The following is a 13,162-nucleotide window of genomic DNA, read 5'->3' as shown; positions in this document are numbered from 1 at the left end:
CCCCCAGGCCGATCAACCATAGCCGCTCTTGGGCCAGCCTCTGGCCTGTGTCCCACAACCCACCAGGCTCGCCCTCGGATGTCCACCGTCATCAACCCCCCCTCGGATCGTACTTCAAAAGTCCCTCCCCTTTCAGCTGTCCCTCCTCCTCAACACCCCCCCCCCCCCCAAAACAAAACAACAATCCCCACCCCTGTTAACACACTAGCTACCTGCTCACCCCCCAATGCGCACGTGTGAACTAGCCCGCCCAGCTAGCCTGGCAGACCCGCCCATGCCATGGCATCGTAACATCCAACCCCCCCACCTCCCCGCTCACACATTTCCTTGGTGCAAACAGCAATAACAACAAAATAAAATAGGAAAAAAAGGGGACCAAAGGAAAATAACCTCCAGAGGCAAACAAAATCCAATGCACTCATCCAACACTACCTTCCCCCAACACTACCATCCCCCATTCCATCAAAATAGCCCTGAGTGAAGCAACAAACAAAGACCCCAAAGAAGTCTTTCTCTCTTCTCCCCCCCCCCCCCCCCCCCAGGGAGACGAGTAAGTTACAGCATTAACAGCCCAATAAGAAAAAACAACCCCCCAAGGGAAAACAAACCCAAACCCTGTACTCCCCGGCAAGGGGGGCAGAGAGAACCAACCTACCCAAACACCACCTCCAAAGTTCAATGTCCTCCTACTCCTGACAGTCCATTGTCTCTCGCAAACTCCATCGCTTCCTCCGGTATACCAAAATAATATTCACGACCAGAGGCGGGCTGGGTGGAGCGTCCCTAACTTTATCCCATTCTTAAAGAGGGCATCCTTCACTCGATTAAAACCCACTCTCCTCTTGGCCAGCTCCGCACCCAGGTCCTGGCATACCCAAAACTTGTTACCCTCCCAGGTACATCGCCTCGTCTGCCTGGCCCACCTCCTGATCCTTTCTTTATCAAGGAACCGGTGCAACCGCACAACCATCACCCTCGGCGGCGCGTTAGCCTGCGGCTTCCTCATCAGCGCCCTGTGTGCCTGATCCACCTCCAGGGGCCGTTCGAAGCCCCCCCCCCCCCCCCCCCCCGCATCTTCTCCAGCATTTTGGCAACAAAAGAGCCAACTTTCACTCCCTCAATGCTCACTGGCAACTCCACAATCCTTTGTCTCTGGGAGCAGTTTTTGAGATCTTCCACCTTCTCTCTGGGTATCTCTCAACACCCCCATTTCAGCAACCAAGGAATCAAGCTGCTCCTCGTGCTCCCCCATCATCTCCTCCACCTTCTGGATCGCCTGCCTTTGGGTCTCCAGCCTCATCTCCACACGGTCGATCCCCACCTTAAGCGGGTCCACCTTCTTCACCAGGTCCTCCAGAGACTCCTTTCTCTGCTGGCTGAACTTCTCATTCACGAAGTCCCACAGCTGCTCCATCGACCATTGAGAAGGCAGGGCTTTGCGCTCCGCCATCTTTCCATGTGTCGCAGGAAAAAATTCTTCCTCCTACAGCTCCTTTCGCCTAAAACCACTTCTGGTTCACAAATCCATCCACCGGTGGAATATACTCTTCATCCATCACTCCTGCACCTTTTTCCATCAAAACATCCGCCTGTTAATTGGGGGAAAAGGACCCAAAAAAACGCCACAAGCGGGAGCTGCCAAATGTGCGATCACTCACACCATGGCTGCCACCGGAAGTCTAAAGTGTCAGTTTATAAAAATCGTAATTGCCATCTGTCGCAACTTGAACATCATAAAGTCAAGGACTGCCTGCACTCATTTGTCTTTTGGTGAAGTGCAGGTTCAGCATGTTGGGCCACTAAACATTTTTTCGTTAAATATTTACAAGAGTTGTCAGTATCCCATAAGATCATCCATTTTAATATTTTTTACCCTGACAAGCTGTAAATAATGGTACGTTTTTGCCCCCCCAGATTGATTTGTTAGAGAAGTACATTGAACAGCAGTTGATAGAGAGGAGACCAGCCTTCAATATGACTACATTCATTACATCACTACAGTAAGTTAAGCAATTTGGCAAATAGCCCTAGATGTGCAGAGTTAATTGACCTCCGGATGGCTGGTGGGTGTCACACTGTAATTGACATAAGAGTTGTTGGATTAGAGAAGTAAAAATCAATCAACGTTTCCACTCTGTCATTATCCAGTGTCCTCTGCTGGAAGTAATTGGACACCAGGTGAGGACAAGCTGTTGATCTGCAGGCACACATGAATGACGAGCCATGTAGATGAGGGATCAGAGATTGACCTGATTCGTGAAATCATACAGCAGCCATGAGTCAACTTAAAGAATGTTGGGGGGAGGGGGTGTGATGCTCGGTTTTGCTGTAAAAACCCTTGAAAATGTTGCACCTTATTGAATGAAGTGGAACTGAGTTTCAGCAGTGTAATAAATTCATAATTACTGCCAAACCGCCTTACTGATCCTGAATGGGTAATTTTAATATTTGTTGAATGTCAAAGTTCTCTATTATAAGCAATTCCACCTTTTTAAAAATGTTTTTATTAATATTTTTGGAAATCTGTAAGCTCAGGTACTTAAAGACTGAGACCGCAAGGTTTACTGTTAAACACAAAAGAATTTTACAAAACAAACGTCAAAATAACATGACTTTCATAACTACACTCTTATCTTGAATAGTCCTGGAGAGTGCACTTTGATCATTAAAAATATCAAAAGTGCGGGGGTAGTTACATGATGTGAGCACGGGAGCGGTTGCGTTTTCGCAAGCTCTAGCTCTGTTCATCTTTTAATCTTGTTTCATTCTGATGCACATTTTATCCTTGATTTTTCTTGGGCTACACCCCTAGAAGTTCTAGATTGGTCATTTTTTGAGAAAGAACCAAAATAAAATGGTAGAATACTTGTTTGTGGCGGGCGGAGTGGGCTGGGGTGGGGCCTGGCTGGTAGTGGCGCAGTTGCTGCTCAGCCGGCTCTCGCCTTGTCGGTGCTGTGTGCATCTGGATGATGGTCGCCATTGGAGATGTTGCCTTGGACTGAGAATTTTACCTCTGCGCTGCAGGTCATTAAAGCTCACTTTGAAGGACTGCAGGGGACCTTTTAGAAGAGTAGTGGAGGCACATGAGAGGGTCCTTGCACTTGAAAGAGCACTGTTCCTGGTTAGGGGCCACCTTCATGTTGTCAAAATCCTACTGCCTGGTGTGTCCTTTATCCTGATGGGTTCAGGAGATGGGGGCTGGGCGGATATCCCCCTCAGCCCAGACCCTGGCGAGAGATGGGAGTTGAATTCCCGATTAAGTTCGAAAATTGACTGCCAGGCTTTGGTAATCTTGATTTGAAGGCTGAGTGCATCAGATTCGATGGAGCACAATGACGATGTATCCTGTCTGCGGGGCCACCGATCACTGGTCCTATTTCGTCCTGTTCTTGATGCTCATCGTGAGGGGTTGGAAGTGGCCGATGGGTCGAGTCATTCCCCCTGGCTGGGCCTAGGTTGTGGCCCGTCTGGGTGTCAGAGAGACAACTTGGTGAGAGTGATGGTGTCTCATGCTTCAATCGATTGACTTCTGGAGGGATCCTGGAGAGTGCACATTGATCTTGCCTTATCCTTTGCCTTCTCATGTGAGATGGAAGACGTCTTTATCCTGCAATCTACCCTTCGGTTCTTCGATAGTTACTACCGTTGATCGTGTTGACTTTTTATTGTCTTTTTTTCCTGTGGGGGAGTGTGAAATGTGAACAAGATAGCCTGTGCCATTAATTATACTTATCCTGTTCTAGCAAGATCATTTTGAGTCAATTATGGGAATGTGGTATGTGCAGTTTTACTCCTTTCGATTATTGTGTCTTCTCACCTAGTGTTTTTTGTCACCTGTCTCGTTTATGAAGAGGACGAGTGGAACTGGAGTGGGGTGAAGAGTGGGTGGATATGGTTGGTAGAGTTAGTTCAGTCCTCACTGAGATTGAAGATAGCGCGCCCCCGCCCCAGTTACAGATAATTTGTTCCAGGTTTTTCTTTTTGAATTAAGAATCCCTGTCCTCATTCATCTTTGGCCTGGGCAGAGTTTGTGTCCTGTGGAGGACTGGGTTCCTTCTGTCTCCTTTGAGCCTCTTTTTTCGTCCTCCTGTTTGGGTCTCTCTTTGTGTTCGTCTCCTGGGCTATTATGATGGCTGGGTTGTTGAAGAGGGAGGTTGTTCTGGATATCCTTTCAACAACAGTGGACACTTAGTGCTAGGCTTGGTGTCCCTTCCCTGAGGGATCTCTTCTCCTTTTCTCCTCTTTATCTGGGTGAGCATGTGTTGGTGCTTATCCTGATCTGGCCCGGTGGTTGGGGGGAGTGGGGTTCTGTGTTTGTGCCAGGGAGAAGGGAATCGGCTCTCCCTCCCAGGGCGCCTAATTATTGGGCGTCTTGACAATTCTTCCTCTTCTCGGGCGGGGGCTCCCTCTTCTTGGCTGGGACTTAAGTAATCCTCTTGAGGTATGATGCTCTAGATGAGCTTGGAAAGGTACATGCTCAATGGGAGTGTTGTTTTTTTGAGGTGTGCTGGAGGCCCTGGGGGTATAGTTTTTGTGTTGGCTGGTGCTGGGCTAGGCCAGGCCTGGTGCTGTGGCTGTTATTCTGTTGCTCCTGGGGGCTCGGAATGCTTCTCTCCGAGGGTGTGGGGAGGGGCTTCCTGGGAGGCTGAGTTTGTTTCCTTGTCTCTCTGGTGCACAGGAGCTTGGGGATGGGTTGGATTCTGTGCCTTGGTTGATGTCCTATGGTTCCTCCTTGGGGGGGGGGGGGGGGGGGGGGGGGTGCGCTTGTTGATTGAGTGGCTTGTGCTCCTCTTCAGTGGTGGGCATTGTCATCTGGTGGGATAGCTCAGATAGTTTTTTTTTTTCTCTTCTTTTCTTTGTTTTCTACCTTGGGAGGCCCTGCAGGTTTGACTATAGTCTGAACATATTGTTACTGTTCCCGGTCCTCTCTTCCCCTCCTTTCTTTATAATTGTGGTTCTACCTTGGGCCTGTGTTTGGAGTTTTGTTGCATTATGGAGCATGCATGTACCTCCTAGTAGATCTGGGGTTTCTGTGTATTTCCTTTGGTTTTGGCATGGGTGACAAATCCTTTTCTGGCTCTTACATGGGTGTAGGTGGTCTGGATTCCTGAAAGAGGCGGTTGTGATGGGTCTAGTTGTGATGTTGTTCTCCTGCTATGCTGTGCTCATGTGGATGAAGCCATTTTGTTTTTTTCCCATTTTCTTGTGGTGGTATCTTATTTTGCAACTTTGTTGTGCTATTTTATGAAATGTAAAATCTCAACAAACATACTTCCTAACTCAAATTCCTTTCTACACCTATTTGACTTGCATCCCCAAATAAACTCAAGTCAGATTGGAAGATTAACCACTTGGTCTGAATACTGTATCAAAGATTTACACTAGAGTTGATATTTCTTCGGCCCTCTGCTTGCTTCTGGCAAGGTTGTCCTTTCAAATCTCCTCCAACTGTCCCACGATTGTAGGTTCCCAGTGAAATACAGATGTTACTGACATCTTAAGCATAGCCACCCCAGGGGAGAAATCCAACTCCCTTTTCGTAAGTCCCTCGATTTTTTTTTTTTTTAAAGAGTACCCAATTATTTTTTTTCCAATTAAGGGGCAATTTAGCATGGCCAATCCACCTAACTTGCATGTCTTTGGGTTGTGGGGGTGAAACCCATGCAAACACAGGGAGAATGTGCAAACTCCACACGGACAGTGACCCGGGGCCAGGATTCGAACCCAGGTCCTCAGCGCCGTAGGCTGTCGTGTTAACCACTACACCACTTGCCGCCCTAGTCCCATGATTATGAAGGGTATTTTAGTCAGCACAGAATTTTAGTCAGCATAGAATTTCAACTGAATTCTGCAAGGAAGTGATGTTTCATGCAACCAGCTCGTTCTAAACTAACTTGCCTGAAAAACAGAAAAACGCACAAGAATTTGCTCCCTGCTCTAATTACTTCTTGTTTACCCTTTGCTTCACTATTGTTTATCTCCCAGGCAGCTTGCTCACATGACCAGTTCCTGGAAGCAGATTTTTTTTACACAAAATCAACTTCCACAGAAACCTAATTCTTAAAGGGATCATCACCCTAACATAAAATATAGGTTTTCCCCAAAATGCACATGGGCCATCACATAAATGTATTACCCAAATGTTTATTTCAGTAAAAAGAATCGTGTGTTTTTTATATTCTAGTTTGCTATCTGTGAGAATCCGTCACTATACTTGCCCTGACACCACTGCTGTCGGATGGCGAGACTTCCTTTTGATAGTGCCAGATTTAAATTAAAGTGGGACAAGAGAACATACATGCCACAGGGATCACTAGATCTTTGAGAGCATCTTCTTTCAAGGTTCGGCACAAAAGACACAACTTCGCCATTGACTGCAAAATTCACCTCAAAGGATTTCAACCTAGTGACTAATTACTAGAAGAGTTCAAAGTGAGAAGATGGTGCCCCCTCATATTGTAATGTGTCCAAGCTTTGGAAAAAGGTGCAGTTTCCCACACATTCCTGCTCTTGGTCTGTCAGATGAAGGTGTCAGCTTAGGGCCTTTAGTTGTAGGAAGACAATGTAAGTTCCATTGATTGAATGGGGTGGTTTCATACACCCAGTAGAAGTTTGTGGAACTCTATTGGTAAGATTTCCACTGAAGGTTGAGTGTATGAGAGGCAATGATATCAGGAAAAACAACAAGCAACTGAAGATGTGAAGGCAGGCAATCCAGGACATTATTTCTTACAAGAAAATGCAACATGCAGTTTTTAACATCTATGTGAAACTGGATTTTAGAAAGCTATTGCATGCGCGAGGCAGATGCAGTTTTGCAAAACTATCCAGCACAATATTGAATAAATAATTGCAGTTTAAAATGGTTTGTCCTGTCAGAATGCCTTTCTTTTGGAACGCAGTGAATCTTGTTAATTAGGTGAATACGATTTGTAAACATTCTGGCAAATGTTACGAATCAAGCTATTGTGAAAATGAATGTGACGTTTCAAAAGTCATCACAAGGTGGTGCTATAAACAACATTGGGTAAATGGTGAAAATTTAATTTATGCTTTGTTGAAAGCATATGATTGTTAATAATGAATTTGTTTGTTTGTAAGAAACTAACTTTTTATTTGTTAGTCAGAATTCAAATTGGAATCTCTCTCTCCCAACTACAATCAAAAAATTGTTAATGGAACCAACCTGGGGAAAATTCAAGAGTTGAACTGTTAAATGCAATTTTATTATTTTGAGTGAAATTATATAGGTATTTGAAAATCTTGGGCCAATGTTCTGGAAAATTACAAACTTTGATTTAGCACTTCTTTTTAATGGGGTGGTGTAGTCTGATGAATTACCCCATGATCCGAAATATTGATTAAAGGAGGAGGTAATTATCATGCTTTGGAATCTGCAGGCGAGTGGTATGCTGTAAGTAAAGTCCCTGGGTGAAATTCTTTCTTTTTCTCTTGCCTGTGTAATAGCATAATGAATGAGGATGTGACATTATCATAGATTATCATAGAATTTACAGTGCAGAAGGAGGCCATTCGGCCCATCGAGTCTGCACCGGCTCTTGGAAAGAGCACCCTACCCAAGGTCAACACCTCCGCCCCATCCCCATAACCCAGTAACCCCACCCAACACTAAGGGCAATTTTGGACACTAAGGGCAATTTATCACGGCCAATCCACCTAACCTGCACACCTTTTGATCTGTGGGAGGAAACCGGAGCACCCGGAGGAAACCCACGCACACACACGGGGAGGATGTGCAGACTCCGCACAGACAGTGACCCAAGCCGGAATCGAACCTGGGACCCTGGAGCTGTGAAGCAATTGTGCTATCCACAATGCTAACATGCTGCCCATTCTAGTTTTTTAAAATAAATTTAGAGTGCCCAATTCATTTTTTCCAATTTAGGGTGGCCAATCCACATCTTTGGGTGGATTGTGATTGCGTGGGGGCGAAACCCACGCAAACACGGGGAGAATGTACAAATTCCACACAGACAGTGACCCAGAGCCAGGGTCAAACCTGGGACCTCGGCGCCGCGAGGCAACAGGGCTAACCCATTGCGCCACCGTGCTGCTCCAGGATGTGACATTCTAAGTAGTGCTCTCCATTGATATGAACGCCGACCAGAACGTGGTGTCACATTAGAGGAGAGAATTTCTGCATAAAATGGCTGTTTCCAGGCTGCTTCCAAAGAATATGAACTATCATTGTATAACATTTCAAAGTGTACTACCCCTTCAAGAGGTTCCTGCTGTAGGTTGTCTCTGAAGGGGCGGCACGGTAGCACAGTGGTTAGCACTGTTTCTTCACTGCGCTGTCTGTGAGGAGTCTGCACATTCTCCCCATGTCTGCGTGGGTTTCCTCCGGGTGCTCTAGTTTCCTGCCACAAGTCCTGAAAGACGTGATGTTAGGTGAATTGGACATTCTGAATTCTCCCTCTGTGCACCCAAACAGGTGCCGGAATGTGGCGACTAGGGTCTTTTCACTGTAACTTCATTGCAGTGTTAATGTAAGCCTACTTGTGACAATAATAAAGATTATTAACATACGGGAGTGTAGGGATCTCTGCTGCCTGGTAAATTATGACCTTAATCTGAGGTTTGGGAAGCTGGTCCTCAAATAATCATCTTCGGTTGGCTGAAGGCTTAGATGTCACATTGGAAGCGATAATGAATTTTGCTGTCCATGTCTGCCTTTTGTGAGAGGAGGCCCCCAAGCCAACATGCTCAGCATCATGAGAACATAACATGAGAAATAGGAGGGGGCCATAGCCCCTCAGGTTTGCTCCCATCAGTCAATAAGATCATGACTTAGCGGATTGTGGTCTTTCTCACTGTCCCCAGTAACCCTTGATTCCTTTTTCAATCAAAAACCTATATTCAATGATCAAGCCACCACTACTCACTGAGGGAGAGAATTCCAAGGACTAGCAGCCCACTGAGAAGAAATTTCTTTTCATCTCAATCTGAAATGGGGAAACCCATGATTTTCAAACTGTTCTCCCCACGAGGGGAAACATCCTCTCAGAATCTACCCTGTCAAACCTGCTCAGAATATTTGATGTTTCAATAAGATCACCTCTCATTCTTCTAAACTTCAATGTGAGTAGAGACCCAGCCTGCTGAACCTTTCCCTCAAAAAGCTGCTCCTTCATCACATGAATCACCCTCATGAATCGTCTCTGAACTGCCTCTCAATGCACATTTTTCTCCCTCTTGTGGTCTCACCAATGCCCTGTACAGTTGTAATAAGACTCCTATACTTTTACACTTCACCTCCCTTGCAATAGGGACTAATAACTTAAAATCAGTTCCGCTGGATGGAAAACATCCATATGCCAGACACAACACTACTCAGTCACAGTCAGAGGACAGCAGAAACGCTTTAGGGATGTCCTCCAAGCATTCCTGAAGAGGCCAACTATCCTCGACTCATGGGTGTCCTTGACTTCGTGACTGACCAAAATGCAGAAGGTTTACTCGGGAAGGCACCAAAGACATCGTCGGGAGCACGCAGAGGTAAAGTCAAGACATTAGAGAGAGTGCACAAACCTCTAAGCATCGCCTCATCTGCCCGACTTTCCAAGCACCACCTGTCCACGCGTGACAGAGTTTCCAGATGGTACATTAGGCTTATCCACCATTTCTGAAACCACCAAACTGGAGCAAGTCATACTTGATCCCGAGGGACTGCCACGAAGAAGCCCCTTCGAGAACAATTCTGATGTTACAGTTTTTGTGCTGCTGTGTTCAGAGCTACATTGTTACAAATGGCACTTAGATTATTTTGTTTAGTTTAAATGTTTGAAAAATATATAAGGATAAAATAATTGTACCTCAGTGAATGAAGATTTTGGAGGCATCCATAATTTCAATGGAGATAGTTGGCTATTAGGTAAAAATGTAAACAAAATGGCACATGTGAGAAATGGACAGCTGCCAATTGCTACCTGGTAAATGAGTACCAGCCAAGGTTATCCAACCAGTGGCTTTTAATATTTTTATAGGGCAAGGAGGACCATTTGTGATCCTACCTGCAGGATCCACGCAGAAGCTGGTTGATTCCTCTGTTGCAGAAAACTGGCAAACTGTGGCATTGTGCTTGTAGCGAACTTACTGATTAACATTTTTAGACCCAAACCTGAAAATGGTTCTGACCTTCCAACTGTCCACATCCATTTTGTGGCCACATCATTGATATTGCCAACAATTTGGACTGGTCTTGAAAATCTCCCCCACTGTTTCTCAGGAATTGGCTCTATCTTTTGGTGATTACGAAGTTTTCAGAAAACTTCAGGGTTGTACCTAAAAATTGAAGTATTGTGGGCAAAAATATATATTTTATTTGTTTGAAGAGAATTTATGGGATAGTAACAATAGCACGATTATGTTTCATTACAGGCAACATAAAGATGAAATTTCTGGAGATATATTTGACATGTTACTGACTTTCACAGATTTCTTGGCCTTCAAAGAAATGTTTCTTGACTACAGAATGGTATGTACAATATACCTGGTGTTTCATATAAAATTAAACCATCATGTCACATTGGCACGTAATGTACAGAAAGATGTACGGTCGTCTGTTGTCCCTGGCTTCTAATGAGTTAGATTTAACCCTTGAGACCCCAGGATAGCAAAGAGATGGATGACCTCAAAGTGAAAGTCAAAATTCAGCACCGTTTTTGTTAAAGGGTATCGAGTTTTTGCATTGATAGAGAAAAATCCATTTGCAAGACTGGCCAGCTCCTTGTGTATTAAGTATACTGGGGACAGTCATATTTCTATGGTTGTTGGCAAAGTGACTAGAGTAATCCATGTTGTCCTTTTGTAGTTATGAAATTTAGAAGGTGCCAAGATCACTCTGTTGGTCCACATCATGTACTAACGAAGCAAGCATCCACTTGACACTAGGAAGTAACCTATATACTTCCATTAAATATTCTTCTTTGGATCTTTTGATCAAGAAGACTTGATTGTTGATTGATCCCCCAGGACATCAAGGAGACTCTCTTTCTCCTTGGAATTATCGTTCTTGTGTTTATATTGTATTTTATGGCTTTGCTGCATCAGCATGGGAGGTGGTGCCTTTACATGGTGAGATATTGGAAAGATTCACAGCTATCACTATTATCAAATTATATCTCATTACATAGGCGATGCATCCATTCAAAGAACGAGGATGGCCCTTGGGTAGCAACTGTGCCTTAGTTGATAGTACTCTCACCTTGACTGAAAGGTTGTGGGTTCAACTCTGACTTCAGAGACGTGAGCAAACGAGTCAAGGCTGAAAGTCCAGTTGAGTACTGCACTTGTTGGGACCAGATTAGCTCAGTTGGCTGTACAGCTGTTCATGATGCAGAATGCGGGTTCAATATCTTTACCAGCTGAGGTTATTTATGAAGGCCCCGCCCTCTCAACCTTGCCCCCTGAGGTGTGATCCTTAGAGTAAATCACCACCGGTCAACTCTCCCCCTCAAAGTGGAAAGCAGCCTTTGGTCACCTGGGACTACGGCAACTTACCGCAGGTGTGCTGCAATGTTGGAGGTGTCATCTTTTTGATAAACTGAGGCCACAACTGTTCTCTAAGATGAGCATAAACGATCACGTGACACTAGTTTAGAGATGAGCAGGGAAGTTATCCCTAGTTCCCTCGCCAACATTTATCCCTCAAGCAACATCACAAAAACATGTCATCATTAACAGTGCTGCTTGTGAGGGCAGCATGTGGCACAGTGGTTAGCACTGCTGCCTACGACGTTGAGGACCCGGGCTCGAATCCCGGCCCTGGTTACTGTCCGTGTGGAGTTTGCATATTCTCCCCATGTCTGCGTGGGTTTCACCCCCACAATTCAAAGGTGTGCAGGTTAGGTGGATTGGCTATGCTAAATTGCCCCTTAATTGTGGGGAAAAAAAATTGGGTACTCTAAATTTAAAAAAAAGACATTGCTGTTCGTGGGTCTTACTGGTGTAAATTGAGTGCCTCATTTCAACATTAACTGCACTTCAAAAGCACTTCACTGACTGCAAAATGCTTTGGAAGAACATGAGGTGAATGGTGCTGTATAAATGCAAGTTTTTCTTTTCCCTAAAGGTATGGAAGTATCCATAATTTGTAGCTAGCATCCACTTGCTACAGGCCCCGGGCCTGTAGTCACTCATACCCTTCCACTAAACATTTTGCCTTGGAAAATGTGAATAGGCCTTCACTATCCACTTTCCCTATAAATTAGATGATTTGTTTGTGATGTTGATGAAAGGATATATTTTGGCTTGGACACTAAAGAGGACCCCTGCTCTTATTGTGCCACAAAGTCATGTATGCCTACCTGCAAGGGCAGATCAGACCTCCCGTTAAACATCTGGTCTGAAAGATAGCACCTTCGACAGTACCACACCAAAGTGGCAGCCTAGATATTGTGCTCAAGTCTCCAGAGTGGGATTTGAACCCATGACCTTCTGACCTGTGAACAGTAGCACCATGTATGAGGCAAGGCTGACACACGTGAGATTTGACTTCTCAAACACACTCCTGCCAAATTATCCTACTTCAACCCAGACTGGTCTGCCTCCTCACACTATCACACTTTTTTTTTAAATTTAGAGTACCCAATTATTTATATTTTCCAGTTAAGGGGCAATTTAGCATGGCCAATCCATCAAACCTGCACATATGTGGGTTGTAGGGGTCAAACCCACGCAGACACTGGGAGAATATGCAAACTCCACACGGACAGTGTCTACTATTACCTTTGTCCTCTTCTGGCTGCACTAATTTCCTGTGTCCCAGTGACTTGAGTTTAATGTTAGCCCACCCTCCAGTTTTCTAACAATAGGGTTTTCTTTATCCTTCCTTCAACCCTTGGTGTTCAGCAATTATGCCTATGCCCTCTGGTATTCTTTGTCCAAATTCCTATGCCTTCCAGCTTTTTCCCATCTCCAAGACATCCACCAAATCATATTGTTGAACCATACCTTTGCTCTTCCATTCCAACTGTCTCCATTTTAAACACTATCTACCTGCTTATCATTCACTCTTTAGTCCTCAATTTAGTCCTCAATATAAAACATTTGAGAAGTGAAGAGCCCTATAGAAATGCAAATTGAAACTGATGGTTTTTAATTTTGGCTCTATATATAGTTTGCTAGAAGCCAAGAATCT

The 13,162-nt window shown here is 44.8% G+C and overlaps 1 protein-coding gene across 3 annotated transcripts in view; it reads left to right on the top strand.

Moving 5' to 3' along the window:
- arl2bp (ADP-ribosylation factor-like 2 binding protein) overlaps window positions 1-13,162 on the top strand; it is a 52,813-nt gene that overhangs the window by 36,669 nt on the left and 2,982 nt on the right. For all 3 annotated transcript variants that reach the window (XM_072518399.1, XM_072518401.1, XM_072518400.1), the window contains exons 5-6: window positions 1,915-2,000; window positions 10,402-10,498. In XM_072518399.1, coding sequence (XP_072374500.1) covers window positions 1,915-2,000; window positions 10,402-10,498 — 183 coding nt within the window. The remainder of the gene's footprint in view (window positions 1-1,914; window positions 2,001-10,401; window positions 10,499-13,162) is intronic.

This window comes from Scyliorhinus torazame, chromosome 10, assembly GCF_047496885.1.
Source record: "Scyliorhinus torazame isolate Kashiwa2021f chromosome 10, sScyTor2.1, whole genome shotgun sequence".
In the NCBI taxonomy this organism is placed as follows: Eukaryota; Metazoa; Chordata; class Chondrichthyes; order Carcharhiniformes; family Scyliorhinidae; genus Scyliorhinus; species Scyliorhinus torazame.
This window is presented reverse-complemented; position numbering and strand designations above follow the sequence as displayed.